Genomic DNA, 20417 nt, shown 5'->3' with positions numbered 1-20417 from the left:
GATGTAGTGTTTACACAACGCCATGTAGCGCTCCGTTTTCGTTCGACCACATTTAGAAAGTGTGGTCGTGTCGCTACAGCAAAGGTGACGTTTTTGAACAAATCCTCTCCGGTGCTGTGCAAACGCAGCCCCGTTTTGATACTTTTTTGCACCGTTTTCAGACCGATCCGGAGTATTGTAAAGATAGTCTTAGTTGTTTAGACTACGTTCACACTACTCCGGATCGGTCTGAAAACGGTGCAAAAAAGTATCAAAACGGAGTTATGCCGGTTTTCCACTAGCGATATTTTTCGCGCGAAGCGACTTTATTCCTTTGTATTTGAGCAATTTGTTATTCAAGTAAAATGTCGATTCGCGCGAAAAATATCGCTAGTGGAAAACCGGCTTTACGTTTACACAGCACGTCAGCACCGTAGCGGATTTGTTCGAAAACCTTGCTTTTGCCGTAGCGAAATGACAACAATTTCTAAACGTGGTCAAACGAAAACGGAGCGCTACATGGCGTTGTGTAAACACTACATCGTTAATATTTCGCTACACTTTAGATACCACTCCGCTACAATGCGTGGCGCGTTGTTGCCGTAATTCAATAATTTATAGCGAACAATTTTCCAACTATTTATCAACAAACCCCTTTCTCGCTATCGGCGTTATTTTTTTTTCATTGTTTTTGCGACCCACGACTACAGATATAAACGTCACACGATGTTTCAAAAAGAAAAGGCGCAATTTCCCGCGAACAACTTACGAATGTTAATTGACGGCGAAGAACGCTTGTGTTTAACGCTAAAGACACAGTATCGGAATTCAAACGGACCAGTATAAACTCAGTCAAATTCTGCCGTCACTTTCTCGCTCCCGAGCTGTGTAAACGTAGTCGTAGTCTTTCTTTGACATAAATGTGCGTCTTCCAACTTCCGTGAAACTTCAAGAGCCTTTCGGATATCGCATTTGTGCTTTTCTTGACGACTTCAGAACTCAATTATTTTATCTAACGGACTTAGAAATGTTGCTTGGACCAGAGGATGGGACCACTTAATAGCTGCACAGCTCGTATTGAGCAATGCTATTGAAATCTGTTCCTTCGAGAGTCTATAGGGACCTTAAGCATCTAGGACGGGAACACGACGACGGCAGCTATCAATACAATGCTTCATTGAAAAGAAATGAATTAATAAATACCTACCTATGGGAGTTTTAGACGTAATCTACGTTCTGTTTACAACGGCAATTTCGGCAAAACGTCGTTTATTACGTCCTATGTAGAACGTCCGCATCTCAGGACCGAGTGAGCGCTACCTTGAATTAGGCTCTATGGAATTGTCTTTAACCCTATTTGTACCGGGGGTGCGCACAATGAGCGCACCCTTATAAATATTTGTTTGTCATTCCTAAACAACTGATTCCATTCGCTTGCCCTTTTATAACTTTTAATATTTTTCCTCTACCATCACAACTGTAAAAATTTTTTTTTGAGAGTTCAAAGTTATCCAGGCGTTTGACGACATTTGTCAAATAAGGTGTCGAGCCGAAAATAGGGAAAATGGGGGTTGGTGATTTATGACAGTATTTTTTTGGCTGAATCACTTCCAAGGACATAAATAACATATTATCATTAGAGAACATATAAAGATTGATTCTTACACATGATTTGCAAAGTAAAATATCCATAATATATTCTATAAAATGTAGTATAATATATAATATATTATAAAATACTTATATAATTTAAAATGCTTATTTATTAGACTTTATATATAAAAATGCACATATTTTTTGTACCTCTATTGCATAAGATCTCTCTATCTTTGAGAAAACTCCAAACTTTTACTAATCATATTATATTGCACAATATTACATCTCAACTGTAAATCATCCAATCAGAAAGCCCGATTTGTACCACGTGATCAGTAAATTAATCATGGAGTTCCATCGAATTTTTTCACATTATGCTATAAAAGACGAATACCCCGCTGCAGCGTATTCGAGTTTGCGTGTACCACGCGTGGATGCCTCGCACACGACTCGAGGTTGTCAACAATTTCAAAATGGAGGCAAAAGAAGCCATTTTCACCCAGCTTTTGCACTGCCTACACGTTGTTTCGATATAATATATAATTTATAGACCTTCCGCTCGGAGAATTCGACGAAATATTACCCCCTCGGGAAGATATATCCCTCGGGCAAAGCCCTCGGGATATATCTTCCCTTAGGGGTAATATTTCGTCGAATCCCCCTCGCTCCAGGTCTATAAATGATAAGTATACAACATGAATATGTTCCATACAACAAATGTATCAATTTGGTATCAAATTTCATATAAAGTATTTTGCAAGAAAAAATTGTCATACTTTTCTAGTTTTCAAAGTAAATATAATTGTAATTTCAAAACTACATTGTGGGCTCATACCGACCCATAATACACTTCGTGTAACACAAAATATATTGGCCTGCTAAACAGGGGCGGATCTAGGGGTGATCAGAGCGATCACGCGACTAAGGTAAAAATTGCGAAGAAAAGTGTTTGAATGAAGTAGCAGTCCAGTTGCTAACACGTGCAGTGTATTGAGCTGATCGGGCACTGGTGATGTTTGGCAGTCCAGTTGTTAAAAGAGTTCCGTGACCAGGCCTTCAAGCACGAGCGCGCAGAAAAGCGGTCTTATGCATGAATTTTGCTCGCTTCGTCATCAAATCCCAGTCATCTGATTGGCTGTCTCTCTTTTTGCGCGATCTGTGGGGAGTTCTGATCGGTGAAGCTATCAGGGGCTCGAATTGGGCTATTCAATTGGCTAATTCAAAATCTATCTCAATTCTCATTGGTTGTATTTTTCTGATCGATCAGTGTGATCTGACCTTGACCTGAGAGCGTGCAAACCGCAAGGTTCCTTTTTTCCTTGACCTTTCTGATTGACGTCATCGTCGTTTTGACAGCAACGAAAACTCGAACGATTATTAAACTCAAAAGAAAAATTTTATTATCAAAACTATTTATTAATCATGTCAGATCTTTACAAAGCCGTGAGATGTGCTTTGGAGAAAGACGATCGGCAATATCTTAAAACTATCGAGGCCGATCTGAGGAAGCGAATAGACGCCGCAGCAAAGCGTTCAACTGAGCAATTATTAAACGAACTGAAAAAAACCAGCTTCTGCCTCATGAGAAATTTTGCTGCGAAATTGTACATCCCGGCGTCTGTTCGGCAGACAACAAAGAAGTTTTGTACAGCCTTAAGGTAAACATAACAACATTTTACAAAGATTTCGTGCATCTGTTTATTGGTGATTGTGTAATTTGTGTTAGAACTGTCAAGCTGCACAAGCTATAAAGTAGAAATTTACACGTTGCACGTTGAAATTTACATAGGATTTCGCTTTAATTTGCATATAACTGCGGCGTATGCATACGCTTCAAGAAGAATCGAGCCATCGAGGAGTGTAATAATGTTTTATCACTATTATGTGAACTTCGTGTGTACCTAATACCTTCTGTGAAATGTACAACCCGATGTGTTAGGGTAAAGCTTAGAGCACTAAACTGTGTTTTAATTTCAAAAATAATTATTCAAAACACATAGCAGTAAAGCATACAAGTGGCCATATTTTCTGATTACATTTTAAACAATGAACACAAGTTTATTATATAATAATTCTATAATTATATTGCCAATTATTCATACTTAATGGTTCATGAAAGTGGAACATGATGTTTTTGCTATCAAGCTATCAATTACTAGGTTAATATTTATTCATCTTTACCTAAGTGACTGACTAAGATATACCTAAGTGTAATAAAACCAAGTTTCATTCATGCCCTAGTCTCTCTTAGATCTGAAACTACTGGGAACTGCTTGTATATATAAGCTCTGTGTCCTTAGTAGAAGTGGGTAACAATAGCTTAATGGAGCTATTGAGAATTTTGACCTCCATAGAGCTCTTCCTTAATGCTGATTTTTATTCTCAGCACCCTTGTTTTTCTTCTGCTGTGGAAGAGCATGATCAATACTTCAGCAAAAGTATCAATAACCTTTTATCAATGTCTGTTTCTAAGGGATGTTTATAGATACTGGTTGTACGAAATATGACTTGGTTAGACAGGAAGCTATATATACTTAATTGCAGTGAGAAGAAATGGTCATCCTTTCTCTGTATAATGGGTCTGTATTTAATGGGCTTCAATTTTAAATAGGAATACTTTCACCTATTAATTATCCTGATTGTGAGGAACAAAGAAGTAAATTGCTATTTAATTGCATGATTCAACCACACTTAACTCCAAAGAAAGGTTTGGATGATCTTCATCATATTTTGTTGTGTTGTAAATGTAAGAAACACCAAAATAATCAATCGAACTAGCATATTTGTGGTTGCACCTATGTAAATTTAATCAAGTATGGTTACTTGCAATATGTAAAGCATCATTGCTACTAAATTCACCAATTTCTACAGCAGTGCAAAGATTTGAAGGCGGGTGCTGGGCTACTGCTGGGGCATAAAAACAATCAGCATGTGCTCTTATGGAAAATGCCTGTCTATGTCAGAATCACACAATGTCTTTGTAGTATCATGCTTTTCCTAGGCATGCTGATGAGCCCTGATATTTGGCGAAACATTCACATTGCATCTGCACCCCCCCCCCCCCGACGAATGCGACGTCTCCCCCCCCCGAATTTCTTGTTTGAAACTTTTTGACTAAGGTACGAAAAATCCTAGATCCGCCCCTGCTGCTAAAAACAAAACATTTTCGCCATTTTGTATGATTTTTTTCTACAAGCGTTTTACATTCGACTTTCTTGATTGTTCTTCGGTTTGTACTAAATAAATCATGCCTCCAAAGAGAGCTAGAATTTCAAAAGAATGTGCAATCACAAATAAAATGCGATTTGTGGAAGAGGAAGACAACAGTGATGATGGTGATTCAGAAATCAGTGATGCCGAAAATGATTTGGAGAGTTTACATGGGGAAACTTGTCAGTGCAGTCTTTTCATGTAATAATTGTGGTAAACAAAAAAATTTTGAAATTATGATAACTGAGGTTGATCCTCTCAAACAAAAGTCTTTTGAGTATTGGTTTGAATTGGTGATGCAATTGGTAAAACTGTATATTGCAATGCGAAGCCAACATTGTTTGCCCATGGTTGTCAAACAAAAGATTCCACTAATAATCGGTGACAATGGACACAACAATCAACCTAACACAGATGATGGCCCAGCATTTAGAGAGAGTAAGAGTAGGTGCACCCTATGTCAGATAGCAGCAGCTGGAAAGGGATATTCTAAAAAGAAACTGTCCATAAAGTGTGTGAAATCACTCTGCCAGTCGTGTGGTAATCCTACATGCCAGGAACATATGGTGCAGAAATGCCAAGTTTGCAAAGAAAAATACTAGTATTTACGGACATCAGAGGTATGCCATAACATTAAACTATTTCTTTTGAATCTAAAAAAACAAAAAATATCCCATCCAAACAATTTTTGTCTCTTCATAGAAAAGAACCAAAATAATTGAATATTTAGGGATTTTTGCCATTTTTCGATAGGTGGTCGTATCGAATTGGGCCAAAACGCACCATTTTGGATGTGAATTCAACTTTTTTGTTATATTTAGGTTAAAGAGAGATAAAACTTCCTAAAAATATAACTAAAAGGATAATTTCAGGTAATCGACAGAATTTCTGGGGATTGCGCCCTATCAGCGCACCCCCGGTCATATTAACATCAAAAAACCCCGGTGCAAATAGGGTTAAACGTAAACACAATGTTTTCAACGTCTAATATCTCATTAAATTGGAACAGTTGATAATATAGAACAACACTGTATCATAACATTAATTTAAAGAAGTATTCCAACCACGTCGTCGTCGTGTTGCCGTCCTACGTGCTTAAGGTCCTTTATGAAAATATAACGCGACGGTAACTGAATGAAAAGTTAAATTATATAGTTACAATTCCTGTTTGCTTGCGCCACAACAAAAACCTTTTAATAAAAGAAACATATGTTTTAACATGCAGTTGATTCAGCCCTCGATTTAGCAACAACCTCAAGCAAGACGGTCCATTGTTCGGGAATAATAACTGCAGCTCTCTGCAATGATTCACGATTACTCAAAATTTAACAATGCAATGAAAAAAATTTTCAGCGGAGGCTCATCTGATGTCTTTTTAAAGAGAAACAAGAAAAAACACCAGTGTGTATTAGTGTTTGTTTTGTTGATACATGCAAGGCCAATGCCTTATTGTCAACTATCAGCTTCGTTCCCAGGCGCTTTTAATAAAATAAATATAGGAACACTACAGGCTTATACACAGATCAGTGGCTAAGCTGAGCGAGCGCGCAAGGAATTTTGGGGAGGGCGCGACGGAGAAATGGAGAGCCTTGCAGAAAATGCAAATATTTATTGCCAGAAATAAGATTTCTGACAAATCGAGTTTTACTCGTGCATTCTTGCGTTTTTGGTAGTTTGTAGCCATATTGTAGCTGTAGCAGAAGAATTTTTACACAATTTAGTTGCATTATATATAATATTTAGTACGTTTTTAGAGTAGACTGTCAGTGAATCTTTCGTGTTGTTCTTAAATATGTTGATAATAAAATTATCTTTATATCTGTCGACCGTCATCATATTCTGATGATAAAATTATCCATACATTTTCTTGTTTCTTCCTCATTCTTTATTCCAAAATTCTCGTTTGTGCATAAAATTTTCCCCATGCATATCTTTCTGTGTATCGCTCTTAAAAATTCGGGCGGAATTAATATTTTAACAAGACGTCTGTTCTGGCGTTAGCTAACTCCGGCGTGCCGCGCACGTGCCAGTCTTCAATATAAAGCTTCTGAACATAAACAATACAGTTCATATTCATTTAGATGCCTTGCAAACCTAAATGTTGTTCGAACGCGAAATCAGAAGCACATCGTACTTTAAAAAGTTTAGAAGTTCAATTGTTCAAAAATGTAAAAAAACCGCATGATACATTCACTTTGTCTTACACTTTGCCTTTGGAATTCGTGCTTATATAACAGTAATGAAATTTTCAATCCTTGGCCACATCTTGTTAAACACAGCCACACGGCCACATCTTGTTAAACGGCGAAATAGCAGCGATATTATTAAAATAGTACCAGAATCTACATGTATTAAATATATTCTTACCCCAATTCAATCTTAACTTAATCGAAAAGCATGAAAACAACGGTTTATGTGTTCCTCTTGGAGGAATTACCATATCATGCGAACGAAATCGAATCGCGCATCGGAAAATTAGCCCAAGCTGTGCACCACAACTCTTAAGAGACAAGACTGGGACGTAGATAAATGCAGTAACATACACATGTCAAGTACTGGTATATTTCGCGCCATTACACACTTGCGACGAGGAAAAATAAAAAAAAACAAAAAAAAAACAAAATTGAGGCGAATTTTCAACCCCGACGCTGACGCCGTAGTAACAAGTTCCTCTTTTGCACTTTTTTATAATAAGCAGTGAAGTGCAGGATGCCGTGAATTCATAAATCGTGAGACGCCATGTTTTATGCATTTTCTGCCAGGCGCTTCCTTCCCGGCGTTCTCCACAAGATTCCTTGCGCGCTCGCTCAGCTTAACCACTGATCTATATAAACGCTATAGTGTTCCTATATATATTTATTTTATTAAAAGCGCCTGTGAACGAGGCTGGTCAGCTATATCATGGCCAGAAAACGCGGACATGCAATAATATTATGCAGATGGCCGTAACTAACAACAAATTACATTGCACATTCTTAAATTTCAAAAAATTGAAGAAAATCTGCTGATTGCATCGATTTGCAATTTGTCCTGGTTGTTTCTTGTTACTTGTGTCATATTAGAGCTCCCGAGGTATTATTTTGCTGGTAAAGGTGATAAATTACCAAAATTTAGGCTTGAAAATGCTGGAGAAATACTGAGGAAAAATTTTGGAATGGTACCTCAAAACATTAAGATCACCAATTTAACTTGCTCTGCAACGAGTAATTATGGCAAATTATAATCGACCTACCAAGTGCTGTTTTGTTAGTGTTTAGTTCTGTGGCACATACTATACAGTTTACTTACTTTACTATAAACTCACGAATCTTTATTTTGACATCGTATGCAAACTTAGGCGGAAGCCGAATGTTAATTATGTCCGAATTTTCTGGGCATGATCATCAGCTTGTAGCCTTCTACGGCTTATTGTGCTCACCAAAATTAAATCTTATGGCAGATATGCCGCCTTTAAACCGTTTTAAGGCAATCTGTGATATCTGCATAATTCCTTCCTCAGCATAGGAGGCAACAATAACTTTTGGTAGGTTTTAGTTACAAGTGACCAGTAATTAGCAGGCGGCCAATATGGCGCAGCAAGAGTTGTTAAACTCTTTGGGCATATTATGTAAATAATGGAACGAGCGAGCGCAAGAGGACCAGCGCAACAAGAGGGACGACTAAGCAATTTTCTTTGCGTAGACTTTGTACGAAAAAATCAGCTTCTGCGGTATTTGAATGCATGGATTCCAAAAACAGAAAAAGAAACGTTTTATTTTACAGTTCAGTGTAATAATTTGCCATACAGTTTACCGTATTGGGGACCACAGCTTGTCTAGCTTTTCGAAAAAATATCAGTTATGCTCCAGTCGTCATTATCTACCAAGCGGCTGAAATAAGCTGCCCTTGTATTATCTCCTTTGGGTATCCATGCACTGTACGTCAATGCTGATGTTGTAAGCCAAACACATATGAAATAATTATTTGGAGCGCAAGTTCAATCAGTCAATCAAAATCATCTCAAAAACTTTATTTACCCACGATAAAATCTACGGTAATAAAAAGGTTATTGGATATTTAAGGACAGGTTACAAAGTACAGGTATACATAGGACAGTTACACAAGACTGAACGATCTAAAATAAACTATTACTGATTTACAAGATTGCCGTGCGTTATTGGCGTCTACTTTATGTAAAGAGAGATCATTTTCAATTTAAACTGGTTAAGGAAGCATGATGCTCGTAAATTTAGGGGTAACTCATTCCACAACACCGCGCCACTATAAGTAAAACTTCGTTTAGCAGATCTAACCTCATGCTTCTTCTTTTGACAATACTTTCGACTGCGTTATTGTCAGTTTACCATTTTATATGCGAAGATGATTTAAAGATAATAAATGATCTAAATGAAAATTCGATCGCGGAAAGCTCTCGCCATACTGCACTCTAAGCCCGCACGACTGAGGACCACATTAATTTTTATGGCAAATTGCGTTTCTATCAAGTTTAATGACCGCGGCGCTACCAATATCGATGGCATCGAAGTATGCGAACTGTTTTCGTAGTCGAGTTAAAAAACAATTGTGTGTTTTAGTTTGTCAAGATTTTATTTCCAAAACGATAATTCGTATTTGGTAAATGAAACAAGCTATCCCAACTATTTGCGCTGGCGACGAACATACTACAATGCCTCGTTATTTTGCGAGCTTGTTAGTAACTACGGCGTAGGTTGATATTAATGAACTTAAGCAAGTGACGTTTTTGACAACACGTAGGTTGACTGGAAGCAAAGTTTTGGTTTTTCACCGATCACAATCCTTGACCCAGTCTTTTGAGGTTACTCATGCCGTCTGTGTTTTCAAAAATGTCACTTGCTTAACGCTAACTCCCTGGCAGATAATTATACAGAAATTTCACGAAATTTCAATAGCGCAGATTGTAGCTACTCTGCATGTGATTGCAAACAATATAACAACAAATTGACGATGTTAAATTGTCTGTGCAATTTATTCAAATTATGTCGCAAATATCCATGTGTTTTATATCCATGCATGCATTTAATGTACAAAGTTTATCATTAATAAATATACTAAAACATACATTGAAATAGCAATATGTAGCTAATGAGGTGTCCAAAAGCTGTTCCTTTAAAGAATGTTAAACAAAACAATGAAATGTGTAATCAAAACTGTGGTTCCACTATGTTGTGCAGAATAATGGTCGCTTCTGAAGCTACTGTACAAGAATGAATCCGAATGCCGGTGTGTTTTTGTTGTTTAGTTCATTGCAAATGCCCATATTACCGCATGTCGTCATTCGTCTTTCGTTATGACACCCAGCTGAGGTACCAAAACCAATGCACGAATCACAAGAAACACAGTCATTTTCATTGTTTGCCACGACACCAATCCGGACGTGAACATAGGTTGCAAAATCTTCTGATTCTGAGGCCACTTTGATATTAAATCCTTCTCTGTTACAATTTTCTTGTAAAGCTGAACCAGTGATGAGAGATTTCCAGGCTTCCTTCCCAGCACTTGTGCTTTTGAAACTACCTTCTCCGATCACGTTGTATAACGAACTTGCGGCGTAGTCCAGCGCTATCCATCTGGTCTGATTATTGACTTTCATTCCGAGGCAAATCTTGCGGAACGGTGTGTTCCAGTAGGAAGCCAACTTTGTTTGTTTTTCCGTCAAGCCTTCGAGACCATCTTGTATTTTGTAGACTGCCTTGTTGGTCCAATATGAAGAGCTATAATTGAAATCGTTCTAAAATTGAAATAATTGAAATAGTTATTTCCTTTTATTGGTACTGATGTTTGCCTTATCTGCATGTACTTTTGACTGGTTGTTGTAAAGGTTATTACCACCTTATTCCCATCAATTTTCATCACTAGGGTCCAGCCTCCTCCTCCACACCCAGGTATCGGATTCATGTGACAATAAACACGATATTCTTCGAGCGAGATATTATTTTTATCTCGTAAACACCATTGGTTTGTGAACTAAATAGTTGAGTGATAAAATATGAATAAGAGTAAGATTTGGAAGAGTACGACTTAGTCAATTCACGCGCAATCTTTGATAAACAAACAGGGTGGTTTAAGCGCATTATATAATAATGTCTATTATTTCTATAGCGTTCTCTCAAGCGCTGGACAAACCTACACTCCTGGAATTGGTAAAACATTCCAATAAAACACGCACACGCCAATTTTTCGCGAATTATGTGAAAATTATTTAATTGCTGAAGTAAGCTCATATTTTTCACAATTGTCGGGCGTATTATTATACAAGCTGTCCAAGAAAAAAGTTACGCTGTAGAAATCATCCTATTCTCATCATTTTAATGCCTGAGCGCTATAGTGCTAAATCCACAAATGCATAGAAAGCATGCAAGCAGTTTCCTAAATTTTAAATCACTCCTATCACAATGAAGGTCTTCTTACAATAAAATCATGCGGGTTCAACTGACAAAGCGTCAGTAACACAACACAGTAGTCCATAACACAGTAGAATTTCAATAAATTCCCTTGTTCGTAAACCCGCAGGTTTAAGAGAGTTGTAAGAACACTGAGGTAATTTCATGAGTCTCACTGTTTTTGCATGCAAACACTCAACAATGTATAAATATAGGCAGGAGAATAATTGTTGATAATTTATATTATCTTAGCCAGCTTGACGATTTAGTCCCTATATGCTAATATTTTGGTTATGCAAATGACTGTTGAAACAATGAACTTTTAAAGAAATGAACATCTATATAATAACCTGAATTTAGAGTGGATCTGTCATTTTACAAGAAGGACTGCTTTTCATTGTCGCGTTTTCATATGCACACGCTTGTAAAAGTCTAAAGTTTATAAATTATAAGTGATACTTGAAAAAATGGCGAATAAATCGAAAGAACTTAGTGTGCCACATATTTCAGTATGCATTTGTTCATCCATTTTTGAAATAACAACAATTTGGAAGCATTTAAAATCTTCTGCATGTAAAATTTTAAAATCATTTACTATCATACTTTTTGTGCATAAAACCAAGGATTGAATAGACGCATGGGGTTGGATTCTTTTGATGATTTGGTGTGTTTTTGCTGGCGTATAAAATATTTATACAACAATTAAGAAGGTTTTAGGCTTTTACGTGAGAGTACATGTATACTTACCAAAAACGCTACAGTGGAAAACAGGCCTAACGCATTTAACCTCATCAAGACTTTTAAACACAAGGCGAGTTAAAAATCTATACCTGTTCCTTTCTAATATTTCTTTACAAGACTCTGCCTTACTGGTCTCTAAGAAATAATAAAAAAATATAATATTAACATTTAAGAAATAAGAAACACTTTCCGTGTTTCTATGCACTTATAGAAATTAGGCACACGCATGGAAGTTTTGGGCGAACGAGAAATAATCCACGTGAATGAAATCAATAAATAAAACTAACTTCTCTTTTAAAGAAACAGTGTTACTATATATAGGCTACTAAATTATTACTGCTATCTTCTACTTTTTTTTCTTCGTCATTTACGTAGTGTATAGTAATATTAAACTAATGGAAAGCCTTACTTGTTGATTGTTTTGTCGGAGAGTTTGAGAAGGAAGAATCCACTGCCTATCAACAACAAGACAAATATTGAACTGTAAATTAAATGAGTCTCACATTCACGATGTGCATGTTTCAAACTGCAGTTTAAATGAGGTTACAAGCAGATTAACTGTCATCGATTTTTTCTTTGTATTAATTTCATTTCAGTTACTAAAATCTTTCATACCAATATATAAAATAAATATTGAAATATATCGGCCGCCTAAAAAAGTGTGACTTTTGTGATTTTTTGTAATATTTATACTGAATTTCGTTGTCTTCTCTTTGTATGAGTAACTTCATTGCATATACATGCAAAATCTTTTGTTCCCCAAATTACCCGATGATACTCGCGTTTCATACTTTGCCTCAACTTATCACTCGATCTAAGCAAAGATAAGGTACTGGAGACATACTTACAAGATGGTTGAATTCAGGGTTTGTTTCCTCATCGACAACGGATGTTTCTTGACTCTTCCTTTTGTTTAGCTCACACAGACCTTTACCAATTCCAGACGTTTTATAATTCACAGACGCACACGATTCATGTCCAACACAATGCAAACCGCATTCCAACTCTGAATCTGCTTGTTTTCGTTCGATGACATGATTCGCCAAGAAGCGTTTCTCATATCTGCTGAAAATGGCTTGCTGAAGTTGCTCATTTGCTGGTTCGCTGCGTGCTTGCGTCATTTGCCAGACAAACATGAACGTCGAAATAATTTTTATCATTGTATACAAATCTGACGAATATCGCTGTATCAAATTGTCACCTCTTATCACAAGCAACTAGTGAGGTTCTGTCAAAGTGAATTGCGTGCAGCGTATGCAGCAGATGTAATTGTGTTGATGGAAACTCTGCAAGCGCTGTGACGCAGCTTGCAAATAAATTAACCTGTTCCTATACTTGGCAAACTGTATACATTGACCAATCAGAATCATGCTTGTCTGCAAACTGCGTCATAATTAAAGGCATGGCTAAAAAATAGCGTGTCCCTAACCGTGTGAAATTTAGCCTGATTAATATTTGGTACGCCGTATTTCGCACGTTTTCGAGACATTTACTGAAAATTTTTCTGTACAGTTTTAAACACTAAGCCTATCGTTCCCTTAAATTTTTGAGAAGAAAACAATTGTAATAATAGTATACATGCATCTAAATCTAATTTCGCGTGTTAAGTCTATACTTCAGCTGTATGACTTAAGACTTTACTTAAGTACTTTTTAAAGAGTATATTATACGATTAGTGGCATAAGAATGTCATGCTGGCAAATGATGGAAACGAATGCTTATGCCATTCACATTTTCGGTTATACGCATATATGCATAGCTAAATTTGAAATCCAGTGTTTGCACGCGTATTTATTCGATCACATCGGTCAGAGAAAGATCGAATCGTATAGGACTATTTATTTTTATCGGGTTAATGGCCCTCACTCAGTTTTCTAGAGGGGTAGATACTAGCTAGGTCTAATGACGATGTCTCGATAATTTTTGCACATGATTGTCTCTCTTATTGCCAAAGGAAATTATAATCCTATCCATTTTGCTTTTGCTAATGTTTTTGACTAGAAACAAACAACTCTCGTAAGTAGATTATGCCATAAAAGACGTCAGCATGACATTTGTTTGCAATAAAATTGTCCTTAAGATTATTTATTAATTAAGAACTATCGTGTTAGCATTTGAATAAAGATCCGTTTCATTTTGATGGATCAATTTCAGGCTGTGAATAAACCTAAAAAAAGTAAACAAAAGGGTCGCACGCATACTCCAAAAGATCACTTTTTAACATGGTCATCATTAATTTTGTTAACATTTACGACACATATTTTATAACACACTTGTGTTTCACCTAGGAGCATTTCGGGCAAGGTTTTTCACAACAAACATTGCGTAACTAAAGCGGCAATCCAATATTGCAAAATTAACACAGGTTTCAGTACACTGAAGAAGAAAATGAAGTCAAAGAGGCAAGTTCCGAAGGAAACGTCTATTTACATGAGGTTCTTATATCAGGAGAAAGCGAAAAGCAGCTTAATTCTTCTTTAATTTTATGCTTTGTAATAAATTCAGAGACATCAATACTTGTCAGGTTCTTCATTTTCGCTGTGATGTTTCCATAACCATAAATGCAGGCTAGTAAGCGGTGAGGTGCGTGGGCTAATGCGGTTCAGTTTTAAGTTTATTACGTAGATCATGCAGCGTCGCTTGTGTCATAGCAACAGCTAATTAACAGTTATTCTTCAAACTCGAGTCGTTTAGTTATTCGACTTGCTATTAATCATGAACGACGAGAGTGAGCAGAATAACTGTTTTATGTATATTATATTTTATAGTATACACAAGCGCTGGATAAAAAACTATTTTGAATAATCGTGATTTAAACAATAGTGAATACACTTTATTTGAAAATCGTTTTAATACAGAAAAACAGAAACAAAAACGTAAACCTATATTTTTAACCTACAGTTGAATACTTTTGTTTCAAAGTTTGTTGCCCTTTCGCTGCACTTTGTCTTTGGTGCATACATTTATCAAGGAAAATGTGAATTTAATCGTCGCCTTAACTCCCCCAAATCTTGCCGCCATTTTGTTTACGTTTCTCTACTGGACAGATATGAACTAATATAGTAGAGAGCCAATCAGATTGCACATTAGCTTATATCCTGCGTCTGTGCATTATAATAAAAGAAGATGATGGCTATCAAAGATTACTCTACGAAATTAGCTCATTCTGCTCCTTTGCAAAAGCCAGGAGTGATGCCGGTTTTATCTTTTATCTTATGCTTCGTAATAAATTCGGAGATATCAATATTTTTTCAGATTCTTGATTTACGCTACACTGTGATATTAATTTCCATGGCCATCAATGCAGGCTGGTAAGCGGGGAGGTGTATGGAGTGATGCGGTACAGTTTTAAGTTTATTACTTAGATCTGTATCGCTTGTATCATAGCAACAGCTAATTAACAATATTATTCTCATAGAGATTATAAATAACACTAGAGGGGTCATCGAAGAGAAATTGGGGAACGTGCTAAAGGGGGGCAAATCCAAGTCAAATTTAGTGAATCGTTTTTTTAATTCTAAATGGTTTTTTCCCTAAAGTATCATCTCAGGATGTCTAAGGTGGTAAACCAGTCAAAAAAACACACTATTTTCTTCAAGAACCGGAAAGAGACCTAAAAAACGAATATCATTTTTTATTACAAATTTTACTTTTTGCTAACGTGGTTGCTAAGGAAAAGCATTGATCTAGTTAATAGGCACTTGGCTTAGCATCCGGGACTTGAATTTGCCCCCCATTAACCTGCTTCCTTTTTCAACTGATGTTTCCGATACCAATGCCTCTTCTAGTGTTATTTATTAACTCTATGCTTATTCTGCGAACTCGAGTCGGTTAGCTATATTCGACTAGCAATTAGACATATACGAGGAGAGTGAGCAGAATTACTGTTTTATTATATACACAACCGCTGGATAAAAAACAACTTTCAAATTTATTTGTAATTTGAAATGGGGTTATGCAATAACCAAGGTTAACAACAAGGAAACCGGTTTTGTGAAGTCTGGCAAACCACGTGACCGAATGGGAGGGGCAAGTGGTAGGAAGGTGTGAGGCAGAGCCTGCAGGGCCGTAGCTAGATCGCTTAATTGGAGGGGGGGTGTATATTGATACATTCATGTTTATATTCATATATTCATGTTTATTTAACGTAGGAAAAATAGCGTACAAAAGAAATCAGTCGGGCGTAAGACGAATATACGAATATACAATCTAGCTGCGGCCCTGAGAGCCCGCAGAGGGCATTAACAACCCGTCGGCGAAAAGGCGATAACGTCGAAAGCAGCAGTTTGTGGCAAAGTGCTACTAGTAAATTTCTTTCTTTTCTCCCTTTGTTTACTCCCTTCACGTGTCTGTCTTTTCCACCAACGAAATTGGTGTGAAGAGTTAGCTCTCGGCGTAGGGGGGTGTGCTCAGTTTTAAGATACCGCAGGGATCTCAACCTGGCGCCAAGTAACAACACTTGTTCCCTGCCACCCTTCCCGCGAGCGACAGAGCTAACATCTAACCATCCAATCTGGTAAGTGGACGAAGGTGTTAACAATAGTGAATACACTTTTTTAAAAATTGAATAAATAAATCCCGTATCGTGTTTTTTACAGAAAAAGCCCTATATTTTTACCCTACCGTTGAATACTTTTGTTTCAACGCCTTTCGGTGCACTTTGGTGTATTTTTACCAAGGGTATTTCATCGTCGCTTAACTCCCAAATCTTGCCGCCATTTTGTTTACGTTTCTCTACTATATCAGCTAATATAGTAGAGAGCCAATCAGATTGCACATTAACTCATACCCCGCGCCTGTGCACACATTGATGTATATCATCGCATTGTGGAACATAAGCATTTAGGCGTTATTTTAAGCCTCTAAAATGCGATATGAGTCTTTATGAACCAGCTCTGACGTGGATATTTGGCGATGCTTGCAAACAACAAGCAGAAATTGGAGCAGAAAGGTACCTAACATGCTCGTAGTATATACTTTTTATATAATTTCAATCGTAAAAATAATTCTTTCCCGGGAGCATACTTGGACTTGGATCTCGGGAGCATACTTGGATACATCTAGACTTGTCCTCAAATTTTCAGGGGTTAGAGATCGATAAAATTTATTACGTTTTGGACGTGGACAAACATGACTTCTCAATTGTGGGTTACATAGAAAGCAAATTTTAATGATTCCCCACTCATTTCTTATACGGGACGCCATATTGGATTTTTAAATTAGCGCTAAATCACGGATGCTTGGCATCCATCCATATCAGTTAGCCTATTTCCGTATGTATGATTCACCAGTGGGAAATTTTTGCAGATCCGCTTGGCTATATGTTATTAAATTGCAACGCCGTGGTTTTCTGCTATGAATGTAGTCTATTGGCACCGCCTTTTTACACAACGATGGAGTTGCGATATGAAAAATTCAAATTTCCCACTGAAAGTTAATAATTAACAACTATTGGATGGGGCTGAGCGTAACTCAGCGTGATATCGAGAAATATCAAGCCGAAGTTTGCATTATTTGCCGAAACGAAGCTGAGGCGGGTAACGCAAACTGAGGCTTGATAATTCTCGATATCATGCGAAAACCGAATTCAATAATTGTTTTATTATGAGAGGAAGCCTGCGCTATTATTGACAACAAACTAGCGACAAAAAATTACGTCATCTACGGATAATTTTCAATGTCGTGTAGGTGGCAAGACAATGAGAATTATCTGTAGGTTTTTAGCCAATCACAATCGAGATTGCATTAGTAATGCGTAATAATTGACCTTGATGTTAACAGACTTGACAAATGATATTTCATCCTTTTAGCTGAAATTCTTCTGATGAATAATTATATGATAGCTTTTCAGGCAAAATTTATTGAATATAGCTCGGCTTCTTGACAGCCAAGTGTGCATAATCATTAATAAATAATTATAGTAAAACGTGCATTCAAATATCAAGTAGCTATAATAAGGTGTGCAAAAGCTCTTCCTTTGAATGTTTAATGTTATATCTGTGAAACGTGCAATCAATAGACCCTGAATTTGCTCTCGGGCAATGAAAACCATCCCATAAACAATAAAATGCATTGCCCGCCTCGTTTCCAAGCTGTTGTTTTGTGTGCACTAATATAAAGCAAATTGTCTATTCTGTTGATTATTTTGTGTCAATAAATCGCAACTGGGATTCTGCTATGATCTGCTAAATATTAAAAAATGCAAGCCTCTGAACTCTGAAGCTACTGTACAAGAATAAATCCAAATGCTGGCGTGTTTGTGTTGTTTACTTGATTGCAAATGCCCATATTACCGCATGTCGTCATTCTTATGTCGTCTTTACACCTAGCTGAGGTACCAAAACCAATGCACGAATCACAAGAATCACAGTGGTCTTGATTGTTTGCAACGAAACCAATACGGACGTAAAGATAGCGTGTAAAATATCCTGATCCTGTGGCCACTTTGATATTAAAACCTTCTCTGTTACAATTTTCTTGTAAAGCTGAACCAATGATGAGAGATTTCCAGGTTTCCTTCCCGGCACTTGTGTTTTTAAAACTACCTTCTCCGATCACGTTGTATAACGAACTTGCGGCGTAGTCCAGCGCTATCCATCTGGTCTGATTATTGACTTTCATTCCGACGCAAATCTTGCGGAACGGTGTGTTCCAGTAGGAAGCCAACTTTGTTTGTTTCTCTGTCATGCCTTCGAGACCATCTTTGATTTTGTAGACTACCTTGTTTGTCCAATATGAAGAGTTATAGTTGAAATCGTTCTAAAATTGAAAAAATATAAGTAGTTATTTCCTCTTATTAGTACTAATGTTTGGCTTATCCGTACTTTTGGCGTACTTTTGTAAAGGTTATTATCACCTTATTCCCATCAATTTTCATCACCAGGGTCCAGCCTCCTCCTCCACACCCAGATATCGGATTCATGTGACAATAAACATCATATTCCTCGAGCGAGATATTATTTTTTATCTTGTAAACACCATTGGTTTGTGAACTAAATAGTTGAGTGATAAAATCTAAATATTAGTAAGTTAGAAGAATACGACTTAGTCATTTCACGCGCAATCTTTGATGAACAAACAGAATGGTTTCAGCGCATTATATAATAATGTCTATTATTTCCATGGCGTTCTCTCAATCGCTGGAAAAACCTACACTCCTGAAATGGGTAAAACACTCCAATAAAACACGTACACGCCGATTTTTCGCGAATTATGTGAGCAATATTCAATTGCTGAAGTAAGTTGATATTTTTGTCAACTGTCAGGCGATTTTCTATTTTTCATGCAGTTTTTTTAAATTTCAGGCGATTTTCTAATATCATTTCATATTTCTCATCATCTTAATGCCTGAGCGCTATAGTGCTAAATCCACAAATGCATAGAAATGATGCAAGCAGTTTAAATTATTCCTATTTGCTATTACAATGAAGGTCTTCTTACAATAAAATCATGTGGGTTCAACTGACAAAGCGTCAGCAACACAACACCGTAGTCCATAACACAGTAGAATTTCATTAAATTCCCATGTGGGTAAACCCGTGGGTTTAAGAGAGGTTTAAGAACACTGAGTTAATTTCATTAGTGTCATTGTTTTTGCATGGGAAACACTGTACATAGGAAGCAGAATTTTTGATGATTTGCATTATTGTAGCCAGCTTGACGATTTAGTCAATTATGCTAATATTTTGGTTCTCGTTGACTGTTGAAAGAATGAATTTTAAAAGAAATGAATATCTATCAATAACCTTGAAAATTTGCGTGGAATTGTCTTTTTACAAGAAGGGATGTTTTCCACTGTCGCGTTTTCATATGCACTTACACAAGCACGTAAAAGTCTAAAGCTTATATAAGTGATACTTGAAAACTAGTCAAATAAATCGAAAGAACTTTGTTTACCACATATTTCTGTATGCATTTGTTGACCCATTTGTGAATTAACCACAATCTGGAAGCATTTAAAATCTCAGGATAGAATAGGCGCAATGGGTTGGATTCCTTTGATTATTTGGTGTGTTTTTGCTGGCATAAAAATATTTATACAACAATACGTGCGTTTTCTTACGTACAAAAAACGCAACAGTGGAAAACAGCCCAAACGCATTCAACCTGATAATGACTTTTAAACACAAGGCGTAAATTAGAAGTTAGAAATCATCTCACTGTATTTTATCATGCAGTATTTTTCGTACCTGTTCCTTTCTAATATTTCTTTACAAGACCCTGCCTTACTGGGCTCTAAGAGATAAAACATTAACATTTAAGAAATAGAAAACATTTTCCGTGTTTTTATACAGCTATAGAAATTAGAAACACGCGTGGAAGTTTTGGGAGAAGGAGAAATAATCCATGCACGTGAATGAAATCAATGAATATAACTAACTTCTCTTTTAAAGAAACAGTGTTACTATAGGCTACTAAACAATTCCTATGCGCTATCTTCTACACTCTTTTTCGTCATTTTAGTTAGTGTATAGACTACTATAGTATTAT

The 20417-nt window shown here is 36.7% G+C and overlaps 2 protein-coding genes across 2 annotated transcripts; both read right to left on the bottom strand.

Annotated features, from left to right (window-relative positions):
- Window positions 1-9997: 9997 nt before the first annotated feature.
- Window positions 9998-10701, bottom strand: LOC114532137 (uncharacterized skeletal organic matrix protein 5-like). The gene is made up of 2 exons (XM_028553712.1): window positions 10636-10701; window positions 9998-10534 (listed from the first exon to the last, which is right to left on the bottom strand). The coding sequence occupies exons 1-2, from the start codon at window positions 10699-10701 to the stop codon at window positions 9998-10000; spliced, it is 603 nt and encodes a 200-aa protein (XP_028409513.1).
- Window positions 10702-18149: 7448 nt separating this feature from the next.
- Window positions 18150-18873, bottom strand: LOC114532136 (uncharacterized skeletal organic matrix protein 5-like). Its single transcript, XM_028553711.1, has 2 exons — window positions 18784-18873; window positions 18150-18686 (listed from the first exon to the last, which is right to left on the bottom strand). The coding sequence occupies exons 1-2, from the start codon at window positions 18847-18849 to the stop codon at window positions 18150-18152; spliced, it is 603 nt and encodes a 200-aa protein (XP_028409512.1). The 5' UTR covers window positions 18850-18873.
- Window positions 18874-20417: the final 1544 nt, after the last annotated feature.

The sequence above is a fragment of the Dendronephthya gigantea genome, unplaced genomic scaffold, assembly GCF_004324835.1.
Source record: "Dendronephthya gigantea isolate DGI-Jeju-01 unplaced genomic scaffold, DenGig_1.0 000078F, whole genome shotgun sequence".
NCBI lineage: Eukaryota > Metazoa > Cnidaria > Anthozoa > Malacalcyonacea > Nephtheidae > Dendronephthya > Dendronephthya gigantea.
Note: the sequence above shows the minus strand (reverse complement) of the source record. Positions and strands in the feature narration are given on the sequence as shown.